Source organism: Thunnus albacares, chromosome 10 (genome assembly GCF_914725855.1).
Source record: "Thunnus albacares chromosome 10, fThuAlb1.1, whole genome shotgun sequence".
NCBI classification, from domain to species: Eukaryota; Metazoa; Chordata; class Actinopteri; order Scombriformes; family Scombridae; genus Thunnus; species Thunnus albacares.
Genome location: NC_058115.1, coordinates 15,662,765 through 15,689,242, shown reverse-complemented (window position 1 = coordinate 15,689,242; position 26,478 = coordinate 15,662,765). Strand labels below are relative to the sequence as shown.

Below are 26,478 nucleotides of genomic sequence, written 5' to 3'. Positions count from 1 at the left end.
TTTGACAGTTGAAAGTACAACGAGAGGCAGGAAATACAGGTTAGAGAGAGGATCATACAACAAAGAGCCGCAGTGGGAATAAAAGCGTGTGCTGCGGTTATGTGTTGTGTGTTTTATCCAGCAGGCGACCAGGATGCCCGAAATTTGTTGGGTGAACAATTTTTAACTGATTTGTGGCAGGTCTGTTCAGTCTTGTCTGCAGGGAATAGAAACTTTCAAACAGCATCGGAAATTTCACAACAATGCTCCAAAACTGCAGACGACAAGGCAAATATTTTTGACAAGTTTTGAAAAGTATATATTTTAATATTTTAAAATTAGAGAAGGAGAAAGGAAGAGGGAATATTCTATTGCTTCCATCTAAAGCTCTTCTCTTTAACAGATAAATTACTGTATTTGTCTTAAAAATGATACTACCACTGTGTGTTTTAATCTAAATATATATTAATATGTGTCTGCCAAAGCACTATTAGTTGAGTTTTAATATTTTAATATTTTAAGCCATAGTGTTATTTGTGTGTATAAATATTTCAATATCTCAGAAAAAACAATAGTTTATAGCCTTATATCCCTTTTCTATGTTATGAGCTGATATTTCCTCCAGTGATTCTCATGTCTGAATGCAACTCTAGCATTTGGGGGATGTACTGGAAATATCACAATCATACCTTTTTTTAATGTATGCAACATCTGTAACACGTGATATTAGTGTAATAAAGCAGCAGCACCATTTCCGATGAAATAGAATTTTACAAATATTGTATAAGCTTCAAACAGACCTTTCTCATTTGTATTTTATAAACATAATTGAATAATATTTACATTGTGTTCTCAGTGACATTTCTCAATGAGATTCACCTTAAATGATAAAATACAATAATTTCACTGACAGTGGAGATACAACAAAAAGTGCAGTTTAACTAAATGTTTGATTTTAATCAAGAATGATAAATTGTGTTGAAAACAATACAGCGTGAATTACTAAAAGAGACTTAAAATGAGCCACATTAAGCCGAGTGGCGCAGGACCGCCACCAGGGGGCGGTGCTGTTTTATTCTGCGGAATGAGACTAGAAGAGATGGAGGCAGCGACAGTGGATGCTGAACCGGGCTGATTGTGAGTTCTCTGAATCAGTGAAATTAATAATAATGAAAATAGATACTATTTCGGATACTATCGTGATGTTGCGGCAGTAGAAGAGAAAGAGCTGCGCGGCTGTTTGTGGAGACAAAGCCTGAGAGCGCGTCGCATCCTTCTGTGTTATTGTTGGAGCAGGCCCGCCCATACTCCAGACCATCTGTCTGTAAGCTGCAGACAATGATTCACTGGAGGGAGGCTCATATGAAATGTCAGAGTCCGGTTTTCAGCAGATGACATGTGGATAACGAGACGTGTTTTACATCGCTGTTCCTGAGCAGCTGGACTGTTTTTGATCATAATGACCTTCGTTGTGTTATGTTGCCAGTAGCACCGCGCATACTGGATAATGATAAATGTAAGATAAAAAAATAAAACAGTCCTTCCATTTCTCTTCACGCACAGGCTACTATGGACTTCCCAGGTCACTTCCAGCACATCTTCCAGCAGCTCAACCACCAGCGCCTCCATGCTCAGCTGTGTGATTGTGTGGTGCTGGTTGGAGGCCAGAGCTTCCAGGCTCACCGCTCCATCCTGGCAGCATGCAGCTCCCACTTCAGGGCTCTGCTAAGCTCCAATGACAGTGGTGATGAAGTTGGAGGACCAGCAGCTGATAAAGGTGGAGGTGGGTGCCCCAGTGTGATGGAGCTCGATCCAGAGGTGGTGACCCCCGAGGCTTTCTCCACCCTGCTAGACATGATTTACACCTCCACCTTGTCCCTGGGGGCCTCCAATGTGATGGATGTACTGTTGGCTGCCTCGCACCTCCACCTCAACACTGTGGTCAAGGCCTGCAAGCTCCACCTGTCCAGAAAAAACTTTCCAGCCTCGCCGCCTAAAGGCTGGAAGTCAGTGCAGCAGCAGCAGCAGCAGCAGCAGCAGCAGAGGTCAGCGTTGCTTCTGCAGGTCACATCTGCTATAGAGGAGGACCTCGATGAGGAGGGAGGGGGAGTGGAGGTGAGCCAGTCTGGTGGGGTTGAAGACGAGGGGGTGAGGCCGAGAGTTAGTAATGGTGAGCAGGGTTCAGCACCATCGTCGAGGCACAAAAGAAAGTCACATGAGGACCAGCTCAGTAGCAGGAAGAAGAGGTCCTGCAGGCAGCCTGGAGAAAACTACAAGGAGTGTTCGCCTACTGTGACCAGAAGCACCGTCGGCGCAGAGGAGGGTGGAGAGGAGCTGCTGTCCCCGGATTGCTTGAAGACTGCAGGAGACCTCTGGGAGAGCCGAGGCGAGCAGGAGGAGGAGGTGGAGGAGAAATACGAAGCAACCAAGGGAGAGTCAGAGGAGATCCAGCTGCCGAGCCAGTCGGACAGCAGCACAGGAGGTGCGGGTGCCTGGGAGAAGGGTGCGGATACAGATGGAGACACCGTGGTGAAAGTGAAGGTGGGAGATGAAGGAGAAGAAGAGGGAGAGGAGCAGAAGATGGCAATGATTGAGGTGAAAAAGGAAAATCCCTGCTCCTACTCTCCAGATTTAACCACTTTGACTAACAATCCTCCTCCATCCCCACCACTGGTCTCCTCTGAACATTTGGATACACAGCTGAATGGTGAGAAAAGTGCAGCAGAGGGTGATGTTAGCACTTTACAATCACAGCTGTGCTCAGCAGCTGGGGATGTGGGCGAGGAATCAATAGATGGTGATGGACTTGACAGCCTGTCAGAACTGGCCTTTTCCTGCTTCCTAAATCCCAGTCATGAGAGTGTAATGGGAGCTCTGGAGGAAGAAGATAGTCTTGTTAGCCTCACCGCCGCTGCTACTGCCGCTGCCGCCGCTGCCAGTGACGCTACTGCAGCTGTTGGAGATGCAGGCGAACTGTGTCGAAACTCAGAAGAAGCAAACGCGTCCTCTGACTCTTCCTCCTCTCTTGTTTTTCCAGTAACATCTGTCCCTTTGCAGCAGCTTCTCCCGACTCAAAGCCCTGGTTTTAGTGACACACTCATCCTCCAGCCTGCCCAGAACTCTTTACCAGGGTTCCTCAGTGGCATCAGACCGGGACTCAGTCTGGAAGCCTCCCTCATTCAACCCGGACGGGCTGGGAAAAGCAGAGGATGTGGTGGATCAGGGGGGACGACCTTCCGTCGCATCGCCCCCAAAGTGCCGCCTGGATCAGAAGTGGGCACAGATCCTTCATCCTCCTGTGGATCAGCAGGAGACGATCGGCCGCCTCTAACCATAGCATCGGAGGATGTTCTGTCCAAGTGCAAGAAAGCTGCTGCTGAGGACCACGTGCTGCTGGTGGAAGGGGAGAAGAAATACGCCTGCAAAATCTGCTGCAAGACATTCATGAACCTGACGGACTGTAAGAAACATATTCGTGTCCACACAGGAGAAAAACCTTATCCTTGTCCAAAGTGTGGCAAACGCTTCAGCCAGTCCTCCCACCTGTACAAGCACTCTAAGAACTCCACCTGCCTGAACTGGAAAGATGATCAATCATTCCCAGACACTCTGCTCTGATCTGAAAAGAGTTGTTTACCTGGCTGGAGACAGATATTTGAAAAAATGCACAGTGGAAGCTTAATTATGTATTACCACAAACACTTCTTCAATCAGTTCTTTATTTTATGTCGAAAGCAAATTCAACAGTCAATTTCGGATGTAGAGCTTAAGTTATTTAATGATTTTTTTATTCTCAACCATGCTGTTATGTTTTTTTTTCCATGAAATTAAACAGAAGTAAATGCACTGAAAATATTCTCAGAGGATAACTTGGTTTATATCACTGCTTCTTGAAGACTAATGAGAATAAATGATGAACTTCATGTTGTTTCATTTATGTCCTTTTTTTTTTTCAAGAGTGTGAACAATTTCTAAAACACACAAAGAGGTTTGCATTTAAAATAAATCATGAATTTTATTCCATTTTATACAAAACTGGAGTGCTGAGTGTTACCATTTGTATAAAGTGCAGACCAAGAAGTGTTACGCTTATCTTTCTGGCAAGAATTACTTTTATAAAGACAGATACCAAACCACTGATTCTGTTTTATAGGAGTCAATTTAAATGCAACAAATTAATTCGATGCAATTTAACTGCAACCTTCCACATAAGGCTGAGAAAGTATGGTGTGTTTTCATGTTAAGGTTAATCATTTTAAGGAGTGCTGTTAGCTTCTTTTTTAAGAACTTGAAATTACATAAGAACATTTCCTTCCTCACAAATGCAAGCTGTATACTCAGAGTGCAATTAATATCTATGAAAACATCAAGTTTAAATGATATGATGTAAACATTATCTGAGCTTAACTATATTAGTATTCTTAGTTTTGATCGCAGTCCAGTATGTTTTTATCCCTTCACCACTTTGATTTCACATTTGAGACCATCTGATATCCAGGAAGCATCAGAGCAGGCTGAAGGCACAGCAGCTCGGTTTAAGGCTCTAGAAGGTGAGTTCACTGGGCATGTCGGTTCCCTGTAAACCACCCAGCAGGTTTCGGGCCGTCAAGGCAGCCATGATGCCTCTTGTGGAGTAGGTGGCACTGCCGATGTGAGGCAACACCACTGCACGAGGTAAGAGAGGACAGAAAATAGCATTAAAGAGAAAAGCAAGGCAAAATTTTATATATATATATATATATATATATATATATATATATATATAAAAAATCTGCATTTTATATATAAAAATCCTGTCTACTCACCACAGTTTTTGAGTGTAAGAAGGGGGTGATTTGTTGGGAGTGGCTCAGGTGTTGTGACATCCAGTCCAGCTGCAGCTATCTGGCCGCTCTTCAAAGCCTCATACAGGTCCTCCTGGTTCACCACAGCCCCCCTATAAGAAACAAACCACCACATCTTCATCCTCTTGTACTTTAACAGTAAACATATATGATTGTTGAAGTTACATGACAACTGCCGAAGTGCATCGGTACAAAGTGAATTTCCAAATCAGTGCTTTTCATCAGAGTGGGCGCTGTGGGCAGTGCTTTGGAATTTACCTGCTTGAGTTGACGAAAACAGCGGTGTTTTTCATCTTGCTGAAGAAGGCCTTGTCACACATTCCCTGAGTTTCTGGTGTCAGAGAGCAGGAAACGACAATGAAGTCGCTCTCAGACACAAGTGTGTCCAGAGGAACTGTACGAAACAGAGGAGAGGAAGGGAGGAAATATATTACAATACAGACAATTTTATTAATCCCACTAGCTGCTCCAAACAAATTGTGGTTTGGAGCAGCTAGTGTACACACAACACATACAAATGAACAAAATGATAATAAAATATACAACACACAAAAGGAAAAAAAAACATCAGATAAAACATCTACTAACAATGACAATTCTAAGAGCTACAGAGCATTTGGTAGTCAAACAACAGGAGGAATGAAAGATTTAATATAGCAGTTGGTTTTACAAGCCTGTAAAACATAACAACCTGCTTATAAAGAGAACAAATAAAATAACCAAACTGACTAACCAAAACCACTTATTTTCATTAGATAGGTTCATAGTATTTGATTTTCTTCTGTCCGGTGCTCTATACCACACTCTGCTTTTAATCATTCCCCTTTCACTGCACAAGTTTCTCTCCTTTTTCTTACCAAACTCTCCATTTAGCTCAGCAGCGCCTGCCTTGGCTGTTCTCCCAGAATATAACAGCCTCTTCACTCCAAACGGCATGAGTCTGCGAGCAATGGCCATACCTGAACACAGACAGCACCAGTTACTGTCTTGTTAACCTACGAGCAGCTCTTAAAACAGAAAAATGAACATCACACCTTGCTTGTTAGATATATAACACAGGATTTGGCTGCAGGATCTAGTCACGTGATATCATACCTTAAGGGTACTGAAGGTGCAGCGCCAAAGTAAATGAAGCAATAATAACAGCGAGGCTTACCAATGCGTCCCAGTCCAATGACTCCCACTGTGCTGCCAGAGAGGCCATAACCACACAGCCAGAGTGGTTTCCAGGAGCTCCAGCCACCACTGAGAGACAGAAAACAAGACAAAGAGGTGACGGTGTGACGACATTAAGGCAATTACTTGCACTTTTGGTTAAAAGGTAACAGAAACACCATCACAACCACAGTAGACACTGTTTAGTGTAAATATGTAACTTGGTAGGACTCACTTCTTGACCTCCTCTACTCCTTCAGGTAACCTGCGAGCTGTAGCCAGCAGCAGAGCCACAGTCAGTTCTGCTGTGGCGTCAGTCAGGACATCTGGAGTGTATCCGACACGTATACCACTGAAAACAAACAGCAATATAACTTAGAAACCATGTAGATCTTCCTCATAACAGTATAAAGCCAGTTTTGTCAGTTTTTTTTTATGTTACCTACCGTTTTTTAATTTCATCCATAGCCATGTGGTCAAATCCCACAGACAAGGTGCTGATTACTTTCAGGTTTGGTCCTGAGATCAGAAACAGATCAGCTGAAAAACTGAAATCCAGACACTAGCTCATGTGATTGTGAACAGACTGTGCAAACTATTACTACTGTTTGATATGTTTTAAAGCTAAAACAATTAGTGGATTGATCAATTAATTAAATCAAATTAGTAGAAATATTCGATCTAAGTCAATTTATCAAGCACAAATGCCAAAAATATCAGAGTCCAGCTTCTCAAATGTGTGGATTTGTTGCTTTTCTCTGTTTCATATCATTGTAAATTAAATATCTTTGGGAGTTAGACTGCAGGTTGGACAAAACAAGACATTTGAAGACATCACCTTAGGCTCTGGGAAATTGTGACAGACAAACTTCCCTATTTTACAGATTCAAGTATTAATCATTTAGTTGAAAAAATAATTGATAGATTAGCCTAATTGATAATATCATTAGTTGTAACCATATATGAACCCAAGACTCTCTGGACAGCAGTTTTGATGGTGAGCTGATTATCTTGATGTGATAAAGTAAATGTATCGATTGTCTTATTGATCTGTACAATGGCCCAGTTCTAACCCTGCCCTGCCATGAGAGGACCATGATGAGTACCTGCAGCATCCAGGACCTCCACATCGATCTTGTCTGACAGCAGACACAGGAGACCGTGAGCCCCCTGCACACCTTTGAGCAGCTCTGCTCTGGGTACAGGTTCATCTGAGTCCCACAGACACACCTCACACCTGTTTCCATGGAGACAGAGAGGGACCATATGCATGAGATATCATCAATCAGGCATTTAAGTGGATTTAGGTTACTCACTACTACAGTATCATAAATAAATGTGTCAGGCTGAAATAAAAGGATAATTAGTCAGCCAGGTAGAAGTCCAGCCACTCAGTCTGCTGATATATTGCTATGCTGCCTTGTCAATGTAAAGTAACAGTTCAGTTCATACACTCCAGCTGCTGACAGGATCTTCATTCCCTCCTGCGGGATGCGCCTCGTCACGAAAACCTTCATGAGTTTCCCCACTGTTTGCATCCCACTTTACGGACAGAAAGTATCACAAGTCCTCTTCGGACATAAACTGTAACTTTCTGGACAGGACGCACGTCTCAGAGTTGCACGTCTACTACTTTAACCTTCACCGCTTGCTACATTCACAGTGACAGCACCGCGCTACAGCAAGCAGGAAGCACTTCATTTCACCGCACTGCGCAGGCGTGAAGTTGTAGCTGATTAACCCATCGAGGTCCGGTTGAACTATTCGTCTGTTTTATTGCAAATCATATGGAAAACAATATTTAATTTGTTTTTTCTACCGCGCTCATTCAAATGTATTTGGTTAGATATACAAAACTTTATAAATCTGAAAATGGGGACTAGTGTACAGATTGATGTATTTGATGTGATGTTATATTTAGGTTAGTGTTCAGTGGGTTATATAATCTATATAATTATAGTTGTATATAATTATAATAATACAGTTCAGCTGCTGATCATTCTTGGTAAATTCCACATCCACAAATCTAGATGGTCTGGCTCCAAACCTGCTTTCATCGATTTATTGTTGAATCAATGATGTGAAAAGAAAAGATTTTCGGTATTTTAAAAGAAGTACATTTTATCTGAAGTCTAAAAGGACTTACAATGAATGGACTTTGGACTCTTCTGGTTTGTGCAAAGTTGTTTTTTGTTTTGTTTGTTTTTTTTACTTTTTTTGTATGACAATTGTTGTTGTACCTCTTTGTTGTAAATCACAGGTAATGTGATTTAATGTTAAATGTTTTCTCTGTCATCCTGTTGGTCAGGGCGTGAACTGTAAAATTTGTAGTAAAAGGATCAGCAAAGGTAAATCAGTAATCAGTCATACTCTCCTGGCTCTGTGCAGTTTTCTTTATACATTTATTTGGAAGTAAATTGTGACGTTGGAGCCAAAAGGTCATGTCAGTCTTACAGCATGAGCATGAAAACTTGCTTAGTATATAAAATTTAAAGATTTTTAAATTAGGTTTAAGCACAAAATACAGCATAAAATCCCTGGGCATGTCATCCTAGTAAGGGCATGTTTACGTTTCTCCTTCGAGTTTGCTTCCTGGGATCGTAAACTAAAAGAAGGAGCGGACAATGTCGTAACAATAGCGCGCTCCGACAGTATGACGCATGCGCATTGCGATTTTACAAAATCTAGGAATTAGAAGTTTCTTCCCAAATACATTTTGTTTGTTTGTTTGTTTTTGAGAATATTGATATCAGCAGCAAGCAATAGTGTAAAGTATGTAGATTTAGGCCGCATAGTACTGTAAGTACAGTTTGGAAGTACTTTACTAGTACTTTATGCAATTCTATCTACTACAGGAAAATTGTACTTTTTACTTGACTGCATTTGTTTGACATCTATAGTTTGCATGTCAAGATCAGTAATAACAATCAAATATTCTAAATATTTATATTCTGTTGCATAAATGCTTTTGTTACTGCCAATATTTAATGCTTTCATTTAAGTAAGATTTTAATGCTGGACATTTACTTGTGATGGAGTATTTTTACATAGTGGCATTTCTACTTTTACTTAGATCCGAATACTTCTTCCACCACTGACAGCCAGCCCCAAAACAAATATATTGATATCCATTTTTTTTATTGATCACCCAATAACTATATCGCTTTGTAGTAGATTTTGAGTATAAATTATATTTTCCTTTGGAGTGGATACTAAAAAAATAAGTGACAGAGAGTAAAATAGTGTCTCATAAAAGTGTGAGACGCAACGAAGTAGTCTTAATGATTGAAATATATATTAAAAGATTTTAGAGAGATGACCGATTCACTTTAAACGCAGAAGATAAAATGAGCTTTTTTTTAAATTGGCTCCCGCGTGGTGGACGTACCTTAAAGTTTGCTTGCGTATGGCGTCACTGTCGTCTCCTTGCGTTTCCCTCTCCCTCCTCCCACTCGGGCTGCAGCTGTGGCTCGCTGGTACACCCTCCACTGCAGCCGAGGAGCTGTAAATGGTGAAGTCCTCACCCTAGACAGAAAGCTACAGAGGGCGGAATAAGGAGCAGTCAGCAGCAACTTGAGGAACAAGCAAGTCGGCGCTAAAAGCAGGAAATCAGCGTGGGGACCCAGTGTGGGAAAAAGGTGAGAAATGTGTCTTCTGTCTGGGGTTTTTATATATTTTCTGTGTGTGTTTTTTTTCTTCCCCTGGACACACCACCAGCAGCAGCTACGTTACCGCCAGCTGTTTCCTCGGGCTAGCTGGGAAGAAGAGCAGGCTTCATGGCTGGTTGCAGTAACGAACCGCGGGGCTGTTTTCAGCTCGTCAGTCGGGTTCAAACCAGCTCGATCTGATTATTACTCACCTGCTAACAATGCCAGCAACACAGTAGAAGTCCTTGTGTTAATCTGCATGCAAGGAGCTGAAGCCATGTCACACATTGGCTGTCAGGCGTTTCCACACTATTCAATGTCTTATTGACGGTCAGCAGACCGCAAGCTGCCAGTGTTGCCTCAGGAAACCCTTTTTGAAGATTTTACTCAGCTTAATATGGTGTAATTTAATAATCTCTACTTACAGTATGTGGCTGTGAAAACTGTTCAAAACAGACATTTTCTTCAGTGTGGTGACGTGCAGTGCAGTCATTACACCTTATCTATATAGCGTAAGTAGGAACTTAATCATTAGCATTTTATCTTTATTATTAATATTTTGTATCATTTTGTCTTGTCCTTCTACACCCTTTTCATGCTTGCCTGTTTTTATTATGTACACTATAAAGATGATGTGGCACTGAAGGAACATGTTTTCTTCTATACTGAGTACAATAAATTCTGCCTTCACTGAGGGTGGGTGATATGGACAAAATCTACTTTTACAGTGTATGTGATTTCATATCAGTGTATTAAGATGCACAGCGTTACATTATTTAACCTCTAAACTTATTTGAGAAACCTTTTATAGATAAAACAACTAGATGAGAACATTTATTTCCCGTTAATCTAGTGAGTTGAATTACTCACATATCAATGCACTTCATCACATTGATGCAAAAATCATGTAAATCCAGTGATGTCAACAAACAAAATCCCAGTCGCCTCATGATATCTATCCTCAGTTTGCCCAAACCTACCTGCAGTGAAATACATCAGGAACTTGCCGTCGTCAGACTCTCCCTCAATAACATCTGATATGAAGTGTATTTATTAGATCTTATCAAACCAATAACACTGAGAAGTCATTGTCTCTTACTGTGTGTCATTTCAGAAAAAAAAAAAAAGTAAAAAATTTATTATCAGTTGTATTCGACCCGCCCACGGCACGCTTTTGGCTGAGGAACTTGCAGAGCCTGTCTGAACCTGCCAGCAACAGCAGGTTTAGTGGAGAGAGAGAGATCTGTACTGTGCAATGGCTCTGTTGACCCTGCACAGGATCCCATCCATCGCCACCGCTCCAGTGAGTTCAGTCACCCGCCCCACAACACACATACACACACAAACACTCAAAAGTCAGGATGTTTGCATCATATCTTCAGATATGAAGTTGTTTACCCTTCACAAAGAGGTACTCAGTACACCAACAATGAGCTGTTTCATGCTCAACCCTGCAAGTTCTGCATGAAGAGTTAATGAGCGTGTGTCCCTCTTTGGATGTCATCACTACATTTCCCTGCTTGATAAAGAGCTTGTTTAGTTTTTCATTTGTTGCTCAGGCTGTGATTGCACTGATAGACTCACAGGGCAAACACGCTGCAGATATAGTTTCATATTATATTGGTTTATCTCTCACTCACATTCATTACAGCGATATCAGAGAGTGATTGGATCACATTCAGCTTGTTTAAATGCTCACTGTACCATCAGCTTCTGTCTCTGACTTTTATCTCCTCTCATCCTGTCACTCTATTAATGAAGATTTAACTTTCTGCTTTATCTTTATCATCACCAACTAAACTTTAAATGACCTGACTGTGGGTCCGAGTCTCATTTCTTTGCATATTTTGTCACAGAATCTAATCACTCTATTATCTTAACTTGTGTTCTCTCCTTTTTTTTTTCTTTCTTCTTCAAACCCTCATCGTTCTTCTCCTGGCTCCTGTCCACTTCTCCTCTTTAATTTTTTTTTTTCTTGACTCTGTCTGGACTTGTCAGTTGCGTAACAGGTAATGTTACTATCTCAAGTTTCTTTTTCCTTAAACCCTTGTTACTGCAGCTACTTCTCTTTCTCTCTCTCCTTTGCTTTCTTTCACCCTCCCTCTCTCTTGCATTGTATTTCTCTTTTCTCTAATTTCACTGCCAGTCTCTTTGTTTTTATCTTCCCCCCCCTTTTCCTTCTGTTTACATATCGCTATTTGTGTCTGTCTCCTCACTTCTTCCACTGCACCTTATCAGTGTTGCACCACATTTCACTCGAGAAATTACTTCACACTTTTCCGGCCGTTTGTATCCAAACATTTTTAAAAAAGGGACAACATCACGCACACTGCTTCCAATGTTCTCAGAAAGCTTGTTTAAACACTTGTAATCATGTCCTTAAATATGATTTTTAGGCGCATTAGAAACAGTGTGCAGTTCTCTCATTCCAAAGTATTTTACAACTCCAGCACGTGCTAAGAACCTGGCTTGTGACGTTGCTGACAAATCACACACAAACACAAAAGAGTTTTAATGTTTTTTCATTTTCTTTATGAGGCTTTCATGTGATTTATTTTACTTCTTAAGGATGAAAGCCTCCAAAGAAGAGGGAGACTTCAGAAAAGGTAGGTGTATGTTCTAAATTACAGCCCCAACAAGATGACGACCTTTCGCGTTCAACTAACTGGTCTTTGTGGGTCTTTAGGGAGAGCTTTGCCCTTGTGAAGGGTGCAGTCCTCCTGTTGGAGGATGGCAAGATAGAGGGGCTCCATGAGGAGACTTCTCCCCTGAAGCAAACAGTCGGAGCTTCAAGCTTACGACACAGACACCTTCATGCCATGTTTGAACTGCTCAGACCAGAAGATACCATCAAGCTGGTGAGGCTTCATATTCACACACTTGTTGCAAGATCAGATCAGTAAATAAAAATGTCGTCCACAAATAAATCTGTTAGTACTTCTCTTAGTAATCAGGACTGGATGTTTATAAATCCGTCACTAAGCTTGGGTGTAAAGTGATTTACTAAATCAGGTTGCACCATTATAACTAAACTTAAGAAATGTCTTATCTAGTAAACACTTCGGTTATGTGTTGATTGGTTGCTAGGAAACATCTGTCCAAGTGCTGTCCAATGAGAAGCAATCGACCGTGTAAACAGGAAGTCACTGTAGCGTCACAAGCTTTAACATAACTTCCACAAATAACAGTTTTAGGAGCCAAAAGGTCAAATAAACTAAACTAAACTAAATAAACTAATAACTAAGCTAGGTTTTAATGTACGAACAGCTGGTGCAGCCGGCTCCTGTTTACTAACAGAAGAAGAACCTGGTTTGTTTTATAAACATCATGTGTCAGGTTGAGGCCAGAAGATGTTCAGTTCATGCACTTATTGAACAGATTAGGATGGGAAATTTCCCTCCCTCTTATTTATTTTTTTCACATTTTTGCAAACTTTGTGCAGAATCTTTAAGCATTATGGATATATTTTGCTGTAAACCAAAAACTGAGCAGTGAGCAGCACTTAAGTGATTGATATTTTCTGTATTAAAACTAACCTATCACTGAGTCAAAGGGCAGCTGGAAGCTATTTGACGTGGTCGGTCACGCGTAAGTTTTAAACATGTAATTGTGTTCAGCAGTTTACCTGTAAACTGGCTTGAGCTTGATTTGATGCGCCAGAACAGACACTCAATCACACCCGATCAACTTTATTTGATTGTGGAAGAAAAGAATCTTGATAGTTTTATGATTTACTGGTGCAGCACTAGGTGGAAAGTGTGCTGTGGCTGAGATACCTCAGACAGTCAGAAATATTGCAGTTTTAAGGGCAGCAGCGTGTCAGTTTTACACTAACCTTATAAGGTGAATACTCCTTCGAAGAACCATACTCACCACACAGCTCTCCAGGAAACTGCAGGATTAATGTCATCACTAAAATATGAAAATCTTGGAGCGACTTGAAGAATGTTGGATATAAGTATCTATCACACTATCACACTGAACCCTTTTGTTCCAGCTTTGTTATTGCATAGCATTGTCACTGAAATCATGAATAAATAAAATACAGGAGGGTAAACAAACAACAAACAAAACATTACATTCAAAAGTTTGTTGTTCCGCTACAGACATTGTTTCCACAAGCACTTGGACACTCCACTGTAAAAGCGTTTTTAAAGTAATCTGTATTTTAAGCTGTGTTACCGTGCATTATTAATGGAACTTTGTTAAAATCTGACGGATTACCCAGAAATATATTGATATAGATGGTGAGGGATCAATGTTAAACACAATCTTTGCTATGGAAAACGGTAATTGGTAATGTGAAGTATACAATATTTGAAATTAATGGGCTAAAACAAAAAAAACTGGTATGCTCCTTTAAGTGGACAATAGCCAATAGCTAGAGTTACTCCGTAAACATGACATTAACTTCCTTGATGTGATTTTCCCAGGAAGGCCAAGGAAAATATACTGCACAGGATATTTTGCACAGTGTGTTAACAGGCTTTAATGAGAAACTGTGACATGTAGGACTCATATTTCATTAATTTAACTGAGCCTCGGGCATGACGCTCTCCTTTCTGTCTCAAACATCCTCTGACTCCCTCTCCTGATCTCATCCTCTTGTACGCTGTCGTGCAGGCGGTGCAGCTGGAGTCAGTCAGCACGGTCAGAGTCAGGTATCTGATCGTCGTCTCCACCCTCAGCAGCAAACAGGAGAGCATCCTGCTCGGCATGGATTTCCCTAACTCAGACAGGTGTGTGTAACAGAGATACAGGTGTACCCTTTCACACAGAGTACACAAGATACTATTTCCATTCAGTTAACAATTTCTGGTGAAACCTTTGACAAACAAGAACCAGTCAGCTGAACTTCCTTCCTCGTCTTGTTTCTCTGTCCTCTCTGTCCTCTTCGCAGTGATCAGTGCACCATCGGCCTGGTTCTGCCGATATGGAGTGACACACAGGTGTATCTGGACGGAGATGGGTAAGAAACCCTTTGAGAAGGGATTGAAGATTACGTTTAAAAGCATAGAAGCACAAGTGAGGAGTGTGTGTGTGTGAAGCCGCGGCACAGACGGTGCAGCCTGATATCTGGGATTCTGGCCAGAGATAATGTGAATGAGTAATGTCTCTATTTGTGGAGTCGAATCATTCTCCATAAATTACAACCGCTCCTATCACTCCCTCAGACCCTTACATAAGCAGGGAGATCATGTGTTTTTACAGTGAAGTGAAAGTAAAGTATGACTGGTTTCTTACTATGTCAGTACGTAAGGGTTAGTGAGAGTTTAGCTGTGGTTTCTTTCTTGTAAATATGCTAAATAGCCTCTTACCCCTACTTCAGCTCAGCTTTAGTGTCTTGTTTAAACACCTGAGATTCCAGATATGATATGATTGAAATGTTCGAGGCTGTTTTTGGCTTGTGGCCACTCATTACAGTATCTGTTACAAATGTGCCAACTCTCCGTATGAGGATGTAGCGAGCTGGAACTGAGAATTTTGCAGGTCTAAAATCAGTCAGGATGACGTGGTATGGTGGCCCTGCTGCTGACTGCTGTGTTTGAACTAATCTGATGATGTCACATGCCGAGTGTCGTATTAGACGCTTTGATCGCTCACCATGTCGCACCAGCGTGTCTACGCTCAAAAGGCTAGATCACACCTCCAACTGTGCTAATTTGGTTTTCTCTTTCTTTTCTGTCCTCACGTTTTCACTCCTCTGTCTCCACGCCAACCATCACTAATTTGCACCGAATAAATTGAATCATTTCACTCTGTCGTCATTGTCTGTCCGCTTCGTAGCTCAACAGTCTCATCATTACTTCTTTTTTCTCTTTGTGTTTCTCTTTTTCTGTTCACAGCGGTTTTAGTGTGACCTCAGCGGAAGAGACCAGAATTTTTAAGCCTGTTTCCATGCAGACCATGTGGTGAGTCAAAATACTAATACTAAGACACGGTAACGTACCTCATCAACAACTGAGACCACTGAATCCATCAGCTCCATAGCCTCTGCCTGAGATTTTCACTCTCTTCGACTTTTATGTAGTGACATCGTCTCCTCTCTGTTCCCCCTACTGCAAGGTCAGTGCTGCAGGTGTTGCACGGCTGCTGCGAGCGGGCGGTCAAGTCAGTGGTGATCCCAGGCTCCGGTCTGGAGTGGGCGCAGTACTACCAGCGGCACATCGAATCCGACCGCTTCTGCCTCAACGAATGGGAGGCCATGAACGACCTGGAGTCGGTCAGGAAGGACATCGATGGACAGAGGTGAACGTCGGCTCTGTTTCTTGTAAATGTAATTTATCTGTGGTGGCTGAGTGAGTCTCCCGCTGCTTTAAATGTGCAAAACGTCAGCTTGTACTTAAGTTTCACCTGATCTTTTACGGGCAGCTCGGTAGAGAGAAATTCTAAAGAGGGGCTGATCAAGGAGCACCTGAGAGACATCATGAGAACTGAAGACCTGGACAACCTCACGTCTAAAATGGTGAGAGATGTTGGCAAACAGAGAGAGGAAGTTGAACTGAATAAAGTCATGGAACTGCTAGATCAGGGCAGAGAAACATAAATATTAAAAGAGAGAGAATGGTCCAAAGTATCTCTGGATGAATCGATCTTTCCTTTGCTGCTGTATTATAGGTGCACTCTGCCCTGGAGACCAGAATAGGGTTCGACATGAGACCCTTCAAGGAGTATATTGACAATGAGATCCTGGTCACCATGGCTCAGATGGACAAACCCTCTAAGATATTTGACTACCTTTATCTGGTGAGTGTTCGCTCTGCTGCAAACACAGTAATTAGCTTTATTTTAGCACTGTGATGAGAAGCTTTGCTTTTGCTTTAGTCAATAAGCTGACGGAAGTGTGTTTTAACCAGGAAGTTGTCATGTGACTCTAACTTCCCCTTTGTTGGGGGATCTGTGTTGACAGCGATATAAAAAGGCTGTGTTCCCTCTCCTTTTTTATCTGCTGTTCCTTCAACTGAACCCTTTTTTTTAATCTGGTTTCAGGGCTCAGAGTGGAACGCAGCGAACTTTGAGGAGCTGCAGAAAAACAAGTTAGTGTTTTCACCTGCATCATGTTCGATTGCTCTGTGTATTCTTCTCTATCTGTTATCTATTATTCTCTGTGTCTCATTATGTCTCGTCATGGGGAACATGGTATTGTGGTTTGTTTAGTCACCACTGTGGCTCTGAGCTTGTGTGTCTGTGTGTGTGTGTGTATTTATTTTTTAGTGTGGGCTACATTTTGAATGTGACGAGGGAAATCGACAACTTCTTCCCCGAATCCTTCAATTACATGAACATCAGAGTGTACGATGTGGAGGCCACAGACCTGCTCCCCTACTGGACTGACACATTCAACTTTATCAACACTGCAAGGTAGCCCTGAAACCCTAAAACACATCACAAGACTCTTAACGCTTAATATTTCAGTCGTGGTTCATTTGGCCACACTTGTGGTTGCAGTTAATAACATTGCATAACTGTAATTTAATACTACATCAAACACTCCTTGAGTAGCTTATTTATCAGAAATACAACCAAAGAGCAACTGATGTATATTTTAACAATAAAATTAAACAAATTTGCTGTCAAAAAATGACATTTTTTGATGAAAGATCACAAATATGTTGCATTTCCTGGGACTGCTTCACAATCAAAGCCATCCAGTATTTTGCTTTTAATATACGGCGTTGGGAGAGTGAACTGTTAACAGTGAGGCGTCTGTGAGATAAAACAGTTGGTAAACTGATAAAGCAGATAAAACGCTGGATTACATGCATGACTGGTTTCCTTTGAATCCTTCATGCTTAGGTTGGCAAGTTCAATTCAGTGCGTGAATGCCGCCTCGCCAAAACTGCTATAGAGAGATAATTACAAAATGTAAATACATTGAATGGCTGTTGCAGACAAAATGCTGAGCATAAACAGTAACAAAACTAGGGTTTGATAATGAAAATCATCAGGATTATAAATTAAATTCAAGCACACTGCTTTCACATCTCTGTCAATAACCTCCTGAAACCGCAGCATCGCTTTCAGACTTGTTCACATTCCAGCTGTAACAGCTCAACATATTTTACCTCATTTTGATGACTCAGTTAGAAGATTTGACACTAAATTCCTTGCACTATAAGATCATGTCTGCAGACTGTCCTTTATTGTGTTTTATTACAACTTTGCAGTTTTAGTCACACTGTGACTCAGTGTATTACCTTCAGTTTGAGTTCTGTAACGTTCACAAACTCACAGACTGCATCGTGAATTTGCTTGACTCAACTGTCAACTCACTGGATATATATTGCTTTTGCATTTTTCAGTTGCAGAGTGGTCAGTCAGTCAGTGTTGCTGTGACCACATCAACCTGATAACGTGCTGGTCCATTTCTACTTATTGTCATTTGTCATCATTATTCTTTAAATAACTTAAATTGGTCTCTTTGTGCCGCAGGAAGAGCGGGCAGGCCGTGTTGGTGCACTGTAAGATGGGAGTGTCTCGTTCTGCATCCACGGTGATCGCTTACGCCATGAAGCAGCAACGCTGGCCGCTGGATGTGGCGCTGGCCTTCGTCAGGGATCGCCGCTCCATCATCAAGCCCAACGACGGCTTCATGAAGCAGCTCCAGACTTACAACGGCATCCTCAACGCAAGGTCAGGCATAGCGCTGCTAAGCCTCATAGTGTATGAAGATCTCTTTTCTAAATTGAGTTATTAATTGTGACATTGTGACAAGAAATTACAAACAAATAGAGAAGTTTTGAGTTTGCAGTTGTCAGTGAGGATTTTTAAATACTAATTACTGAATGTAACATATCAACTTTCCCCCAAAATAGAGATACAATAATTTGGAATCAATCAGTTTCAGAGTATGTATGGTGCGCACGTCTGAAGTTTTTCTTGTTTCTCCACATCAAGCTCATACGCGCACACTGCACAGCATGAACTGTACATGAACTGCTCTCTTTTCCTTCATCATTCCAGTCAGCAGCGTCACAGCGCACTCTGGAGGCGAAAGTCGAGAGACCAAAGGCAAAAGTCAGTGCGCAAAGAGGTGGGAGAGGGGGAGGGAAAGCCAGGAGAAGAGGAAGAGGAAGAAGAAGAAGAAGAAGACGAGGAGGATGAGGATGAGGGACTTGATGAAGATGATGATGATGATGATGATGATGACGATGAGGAGGAGGAGGAGGATGTTGACAGTCCAGATAACAAAGATGGTTCAGAGGAACACACAGAGGTGAAACAATTATTCTGTAACTAACTGAATTCATAATATATTTGAAATCCTTCAGTTTTCTTACCTGAACATCCTCCATCCTTTATCTTCTCAAACATGTCCAGGTATTTGAAGAACCTGCCTCCAAGTCTGATACCAACCAGGAACCTGAGCCCACAGCAGCGTCAGACGTCAGTCCCGTCATCACAATAAACGAACCAGACAAGGTGTTCTGACACAGATTCACACAGGACACAGCTGAATGCTTGTGTTACTGTTTTTGTTTTTTTTTTTGGAGCAGATCCAACTCCATCACTCATTTTGTGATGTTGTTTTATCTCTCATCTCAAGGTTGCTTCAAGTGTTAATCGCAGTGGCAGGATGAACCTCTTCTCCCTCATGCAGTCCATCAGTGAACTAGATGATGAAGATAAAGGACAGGTAAGATGAAGTGCTGAGAAGAACAACTGAGCAAACTTCCAGTCGCTCTTTCATACTGTTCATTGGTGAACTTTTTGTAGGTGGAGCTTACAGACAAACGGCTGATATGATGAGACAATTTACTCTAGAAAGAAATACTCGGACCAAAAACTGAAAATATAAAAGTACTCACTTAACTCTTGTTAAGTTTTTAAGGTTGAAGTTTCTTTTGCTTTATTAAATTTCCTGTTCGGCTTAAAAAAAAATTAAGTTCTTTTATATAATACCAGAAATTGCAGATACTGAAAGTACATAACTGGACTTTGCTGTTATATGTTACCTGATACACTTATGATGTGCTGAAGGTCAGTTGAAAGACTGTTTTTCTTATTTTATGTTCATATAAATTTAGCGACTCTATAAACTAATCCTCTACTAATCGTTCTCTTCAAAGCTGCCTGGTAGTCCGAGGCGGTCTCCGGGTCAGCGGAGGCGTAGCCATGGGCGACGGAGTCTGATTCACCAGAGAGCGTGCGTGGATGTTTCACCTGAACCACGCAGTCTGCCAGACGCCGCCGCTGCCGCCGCCGCCACCGCCACCGCCGCCGCCACCGCCGCCGCCACTGGTGAAAGCAAACCCTAAAGTGATCAAAGATACTGAAGAGCTGGGAGTTAAAAGAGGGAGAGGGAACTATAAAGGAGACAGAGAGGAGGAAGCACTTGAAGGAGCGCGACGTCTGGTGACATGCCAAGGTTTTTATACAATGATACACTCCGGATCAGCTTAATGTTTTTAATGATTTACAGAAGTTTTAATTTATGTTTTGCAGGTCCTTTATCGCATATCTCTTCCTTATAACTGATGGTTCACTGTCGATAAAAGGATTTTGTATTGCTGCAGTATTGTGATTACAGTGAAAGGCAGGATATCTGAAGTCATTGCCAGTTAACGTTGTTGTATATTTAGGTAATTCAGTGTTTTTAGGACATATCCTACCACATACACATGTACCGGTCTCTCCCTCCATGTAGTGTCCCCTCTTCTCCTCTTCACCCATTCCAGAGATGATATCTATGCAATAACTGTTCTCTTTTACTTTCCTCCCTAAATATGAGGCTGTACGCAGCCAATCCAAGGTAGGCAGTTTTAAATGTTTTTTCATATCCTCTCTTATCAGAAGTCTTTTTCAGCAAGACTTGCATCGCTCACACACGGGAGGATTTTACTGTAGATGACTGTATCTAAGCTGTGCATTATGGACCAAGTTCGGGCCAGTTTTATGGCACACACCTGTTTGCCAAACATTGTATTCCAATGTGCCAATGAATATATTTAAATTGAAAGTCTTTATCGTGTCAGTATGTCAAGAACCCGTTTTATTCAGTCTACTTTAACACCAGGGCCGCATGAGTGCCTTCAACCTGAGAATGAAATAGAATTCTACGACTGGTGTTTTTAATGTTTTACTATGAGGTGGTGCCTGCGTATTGTATGTATCTTGTACTGTTTCTCACTTGTTCTGATTGCAGTATAGAAGTTTTTTTTTTTTTTGCATGTATGCATAAATACCGTCTACATGTATCGACACATAATTGCTGAGGAACTGGGTGCATGTTATGTGTTTTTATACCAACTTGTGAGAGCAAATTGTTCAGGGGTTTTCTCATTTATTTATATCAACACTCAATGGATGGAGGTAAATTATTCAATATACTGTTTTCAGAATTATGATGGCTAGATGCTGATGTGGAATATTCTTATTTCATGCTGGTATTACTTTTTTTTTTTTATCCAGTTCACCCAAGCTAAAGCTAATTTAATTTAACTTGCATGGTCACAGTTGAGGAAAACATGCACTTTATAATCCCACAACACACAGTTCCCACTGCCTGAGCCAATGTCACGCTGTACTATGATCAAAATGATCCCTTTTTTTTTTTTTTTTATCTGTAGGCCTTGATGTGTTAAACTCTCCACTGTCTGCACCTCACTCTTGTTTACAACAAGCACTATGAGTGACAAATAAATGATTATACTCAGATCAACTGCTTTTGTTTCTTCATTGAATAACAAACTAGAGCAGACACGCTGTTGTTCAGAAATATTTTATCCACAAGAGGAGACAAACCACAGGAACAAGAAGCTTTACTCTCACCACTTGAGTCTGATTCACTTCATATAGTGTAATGGTGGTCATCTTAACATTTAGACATTTTTACTCATTTTACAAAACAGATGTGACAGATTAAACCAAAATTCAGGTCCCGACGTATTTTCTTCTGGGCTCACTGAGGGTGATTCCTCCATCTTTCATCGCTGCCCTGAAAGACTGAACCTGAGAAAAAGAAAAACATGGAACAGGTGATGACTTCAGAAAAAAAAAAAAAAGACATACAACTTCTTTCTCTAACAGCAGTTTGTGGCTCGTGTACTCACAGCGTCAGAGCGGTACGTCCAGGGAATCGCCCTGTACACCATCCTGGTGATGCCGGCCTGCTGGCATCGATGTGCCAGCACTTCGCCCACAGCCTGACACGCTGCCACGCAGTTTGTGGAAGCCAGCTCCTTCTTCACCGCCCACTCCTTGGTCGAACAGGAAAGCACCGGGACAGGAGAGCTGCTGGAGAACACTTCTGCCGTCACGTGATGCTGGGTGCGAGAAAACACCAACCTGAAAAGAGAAGAGGTTTTGACGTCGGTAAACTGTAACAGGCAGACGCAGGAGGGATCTAGAGCTGAAACCAATATTAAATCATAACGATATATAGAAATAACTATCAAATCATGATATTAATAAAAATATTCCAATATTGGTATATATCAGGATCTAGCAACTGTACACAAAAATTATAGAAAATATCCTGAATTTTAACGCAATTAACTGTTCTGCATTACATCAGACAAAACTGCACACATATAAAGCCAAAATCTTAAGAACTCATTTAGTTTATTTTAATGTAAATTTTTGTAAAATAACGACATGATATCACCATGTTGCTGAAATATGATGCCACCAAACGTCAATATACGTCAATATATTGTTAATTATATAAAATTAACAATTAATTTAATTATTGATTAACTGGGAGATTTTTTTTCAATGAATCACTTGTTAAGTGTATAAAATGTCAGAAAATTATTTCCAATTATTTTGATGAGTAATAGATTATTTTCTCAGTGAATTGATTAATCAATGCAACGCTAAAAAAAATGCATTCACAGTTTCTCAGAGCCCACAGTGAAGTCTTCAGTTCGGACTGACAATTCAAAACTTTCAAGTTATTCAATTTATTGTCATATAAGAAAAACAGCAAATCGTCACATTTTTGAGGCAGGGACCAAAAAAATCTTGTCATTTGTGCTTGAAAAGTGATTGAAATGATTAAGAGATTATCAAAATATTTGCCGATTCATTTACTATCGATCAATTTATCAATTAATTAACTAATTGTTATAGCTCTACAAAATGTTCATCAGTCCAAGGTGGTGTCTTCAAATGTCTCTAAAGTTTATAAATAATACTAAATCAGATTTTCCCCCCAAGAACAATTTCTGATATTCTAGAAAATACAGATGAAATTTGTAGGTTCAGTTTGACTATAACAACATATGTGATAAACACCAACAGGAAGATTTAACCCCCGATTTTCCATCACGAGTAATTTGATGTATTAGTATGCATCGTTATTGGAAGAAGGTGTGTAACATTGTATCTACACACACACACTCACCTGTGGTAGAACTCCCGATGAGGCCAGGTTGTCTTCCAGCCTCGGTCCTTCACAGCCAGAGCCATCTGCTCCAGGTTCCGCGGGTTTCTGTTCACAAAGGTCGGGTTCACAGCTTCATTTTCATCTGCGCTGGGCTCCGGCTGGGAGGCTGCCTGACTCAGACACCGAGCTACGAGCAGAAAACAGTTTACATAAAACAAGGTGTGAGGCAGCAGTGGTGGAAGAAATATTCAGATCCTTCATTTAAGTAAAAGTACCAATACAGCAATGTAAAAATACTCCATTACAAGTAAAAGTGCTGCATGAAAAATCCATTTCAGTAAAAGTACATAAGTATTATCAGCTTGATGTAGTCAAGTATTGCAGTAAAAGTAGTAGTTTGGTCCCTCTGACTGATATATTGTTATATATAACGTCATTAGATTATTAATACTGAAGCATCAGTGTGTATGCAGCATGTTACTGTTGTAGCTGTTGGAGGTGGAGCTAGTTTAAAATATTTTATATACAGTTAGCTACTTTAGTCCAGTGGTTCCCAACCTTGGGGTCCGGCCCCTCCACCAAATAAATATGAGGGGTCGTGAGATGATTAATGGGAGAGGAAAGAAGGAAAAAACAAAGTTCTGATACACAAATCTGTTTTCAGTTTTTGGACTTTTTTGGTGAAATATTGGATCATCTGAACATTTATTGAAATGAAACCATGTGAGAAGTTTAGAGGAAAAAAATCACTATTTGTTGGAGCTGTTAACAACTAATAGACATCTGAAATGTGACCCCGACTACACACTGCTTTTTTAAGACGTCAAAAGCCAAGATGGTTGGAAACCTCTGGTTTCATCTTTAACAATATGTTGTATTTTAAAACCTTGTTATATTAGCCATTGTGTCAAATCTTCATCTGAAAAGTAACTAAATCTGTTAAATAAATGTGGTGGAGCAGAAAGTACAATATTTCCCTCTGAAATGTAGTGGAGTGGAAGTATAAAGTAGCATAAAATGGAAATACTCAAGTAAAGTACAAATACCTCGAAACTGCACTTAGGTAGAGTAAATGTATTTAATTACTTTCCACCACTGGAGGCTTGTTAGTTATAGTGAGACAGAAGTTAAATATTTTAGCTAAAGGTCTAATTATCATTAACGCAAATCAGCTGCAGATAAACACAACAGCAGCATGTGAGCCGAGCTGTTCACATATATGATACATGAATGGAAAACAGATGTGGTGAAAATAACTTTATTTAAATTACCTGTCTGGTTTGTAGCCACAGCTGGACTGACGTTACATCGTTGAATATGAGCGAGCAGCAGCCGCAGACTTCGGCTCATTCCGGTCAGAGACATTTCCTCCTCAGATAAATTCACTTCATGTAAGACAACAAGAGTCCAACTAACACGCTACCGTCCGCTACAATGTTGTGTCCACAAAAACATACAAACATACCACATTACTGCGGCTCTCAGGAGAGAAATCACCGCGACATGTGAAACGCCGTCTCTGACATTCACACAACATCCGGTTCACTCAGTCCGACGTTAGAAACGGCACCTACAGAAACAAACAACAGCACGTTAAATGTTCCGCTGATATTTCTTAACCCAGGATTTTAAAAAGTACTTTACATTCATTTCCATTCCGTAACTGTACATTTGGTCAAGTGATATATTTAAACTACTTTATAACTTTACTCCACTACATATCAGAGGAAAATATTGCACTTTTAATTCCACTTCATTTATTTAACAGCTACAGTAACAAGTTACCTTGCAGATTAAGATTTTACATATAAAACATGTGACCAGTATGATGCATTATTAAAAATAAAATATCTACAGCATAAAAATGAGTTCCACCTAATCTGTTACAGTGTAAATGTCACATATATGGTGAAGCATCAGTAACAGTAATCCAATAATATAATACATAGAGGGGACGCTTTTGATATTTAAACAATATTTTAATTGCTGATGTGTGTACTTTTACTTAATTAACTAAATAAAGAAACTAAATAAACTCCAGATCTACAAGCCGAATGCCAACTTCACTATCATCCGGACAAAGGTAAGATAGCTAATATTATGCTAACCGAATGCTAAAAAAAAAAGTCAGCTAATCATGCATAATTAATCTATATGTATATAGCAAAATGAAACACATAACGTCATAAACGCCTACCTACCTGAACTTTATTCAGTGTGTAGTGTTTTGTGAGTTCAGCAGTTCTTTTTGACACCTACAGTAAACAGCCAACAGATGGCAGTCTTACCCCTGTAAGTTAGATAACGTTACAGTTAAGTTTATGCTAAGACCCGAGTAACTATCATTTTATGTAGCCTCCCGTTGTGTAACACTAAACATACTATAGCCTACATAGCTAGTAAAATGTCTAATTTTAACTACTTGCCTAATATATATCCCCATCCAGCTAAAAGTGAGAAAATATTAAAGCTGTAGTCACACATTTACTCTTGTCTGTCTTTAGGTCCTGCACTCACAGTGACTCGTCCTCTGAAGCCATGGGTCATTGCATGTATAGATGGGCACATCGAGACTGCTCACTGCACATGTATGGCAGGTTTGGCCGAGTCTTGTACTCATGCTGGTCCGCTGTTATTTAAGGCAGAAGCGACTGTGCGGATACAGGGCACAAAAACTGTCACACATGTTCCTTCATATTGGATTATGCCCAGTAACGTAGATAAGGTTTGTGGTTTTTAGTTGCGAGTTTATTATGTTTATTATTGAATTTTCTACAAGTGTATTCAAGCCTTTAGGGTTTATACTTCGTCCATAAAGTGACCATTCACTTTTATCAAACTTGAGCTTTAAGCTTTGAAATGTTTTTGTGTATTTAATTATGTACTTGTCGGGACCATGTACAGTGTTAAACATAAATGTAACCATTTGATGTACTGCACCAGATTTAGCTTATAGCTAATTTTCATCTGCAGTCCCCTACAATTAAAACATATAACAACACAATAACAAACAGCACAAAGCAAAAACACACAGGACACATTATACAAATTACAAAGCTACACACAATAGCACATCACATACACTCACAATGTCAACTAGAAATTAATAATGTAAGCTTGTCAAATTAAAAGCAAGATTATTTGCGTTCATGAGAAGACCATGAGTTGACCGTTGTTTGTTAATTTTAAAAGATACTGCATTGTTTAGCTCCCCCACCCCTTTAACAATTTATTCTAACAACTTATGGTGAAATAAGACAAGCAAGATCATCAACTAGGGGAGACTGTTATATAAAACATTGCTCAACAAAATTTGCTAAAACTAAATTGCAGCAACAAAAACAGTGGAACGATATCTATATAAATATTAGAGAGTGTTTTACATTTAATCAGTTTAAAACTAATGTTTAAAAAAATGGTTGAAAGACAGTCACGTCATTATGGTCTGATAATGCCTCTCTGAATGTATACACATTGGTCTGTCCTGCAGGTGTATTTATTAGTATCATGTGGAACTATAATT

The 26,478-nt window shown here is 40.4% G+C and overlaps 4 protein-coding genes across 4 annotated transcripts; 2 read left to right on the top strand and 2 right to left on the bottom strand.

Annotated features, from left to right (window-relative positions):
• Positions 1 to 1,048: 1,048 nt before the first annotated feature.
• LOC122990726 (zinc finger and BTB domain-containing protein 5-like) lies at positions 1,049 to 4,327 on the top strand. The gene is made up of 2 exons (XM_044364177.1): positions 1,049 to 1,116; positions 1,543 to 4,327. Exon 2 carries the CDS (start codon positions 1,549 to 1,551, stop codon positions 3,595 to 3,597), a length of 2,049 nt encoding a protein of 682 aa, XP_044220112.1. The 5' UTR covers positions 1,049 to 1,116; positions 1,543 to 1,548; the 3' UTR covers positions 3,598 to 4,327.
• grhpra (glyoxylate reductase/hydroxypyruvate reductase a) lies at positions 3,969 to 7,693 on the bottom strand. Its single transcript, XM_044364178.1, has 9 exons — positions 7,431 to 7,693; positions 7,085 to 7,215; positions 6,425 to 6,497; positions 6,214 to 6,330; positions 5,980 to 6,068; positions 5,681 to 5,782; positions 5,082 to 5,217; positions 4,785 to 4,915; positions 3,969 to 4,644 (listed from the first exon to the last, which is right to left on the bottom strand). The coding sequence occupies exons 1-9, from the start codon at positions 7,514 to 7,516 to the stop codon at positions 4,523 to 4,525; spliced, it is 987 nt and encodes a 328-aa protein (XP_044220113.1). The 5' UTR covers positions 7,517 to 7,693; the 3' UTR covers positions 3,969 to 4,522.
• Positions 7,694 to 9,439: 1,746 nt separating this feature from the next.
• On the top strand, positions 9,440 to 21,147 carry si:ch211-203d1.3 (protein phosphatase Slingshot homolog 3). The gene is made up of 17 exons (XM_044363750.1): positions 9,440 to 9,616; positions 10,740 to 10,928; positions 12,194 to 12,231; positions 12,312 to 12,483; positions 14,249 to 14,364; positions 14,526 to 14,594; positions 15,472 to 15,537; positions 15,692 to 15,874; positions 15,998 to 16,091; positions 16,244 to 16,372; positions 16,616 to 16,662; positions 16,841 to 16,987; positions 18,059 to 18,259; positions 18,590 to 18,842; positions 18,947 to 19,048; positions 19,173 to 19,262; positions 19,696 to 21,147. Exons 2-17 carry the CDS (start codon positions 10,881 to 10,883, stop codon positions 19,882 to 19,884), a joined length of 1,944 nt encoding a protein of 647 aa, XP_044219685.1. The 5' UTR covers positions 9,440 to 9,616; positions 10,740 to 10,880; the 3' UTR covers positions 19,885 to 21,147.
• Positions 21,148 to 21,331: 184 nt separating this feature from the next.
• mrpl18 (mitochondrial ribosomal protein L18) lies at positions 21,332 to 25,508 on the bottom strand. Its single transcript, XM_044363751.1, has 6 exons — positions 25,382 to 25,508; positions 24,421 to 24,525; positions 24,227 to 24,341; positions 22,974 to 23,142; positions 21,679 to 21,913; positions 21,332 to 21,577 (listed from the first exon to the last, which is right to left on the bottom strand). Exons 2-6 carry the CDS (start codon positions 24,490 to 24,492, stop codon positions 21,500 to 21,502), a joined length of 669 nt encoding a protein of 222 aa, XP_044219686.1. The 5' UTR covers positions 24,493 to 24,525; positions 25,382 to 25,508; the 3' UTR covers positions 21,332 to 21,499.
• Between the last annotated feature and the right edge of the window lie 970 nt (positions 25,509 to 26,478).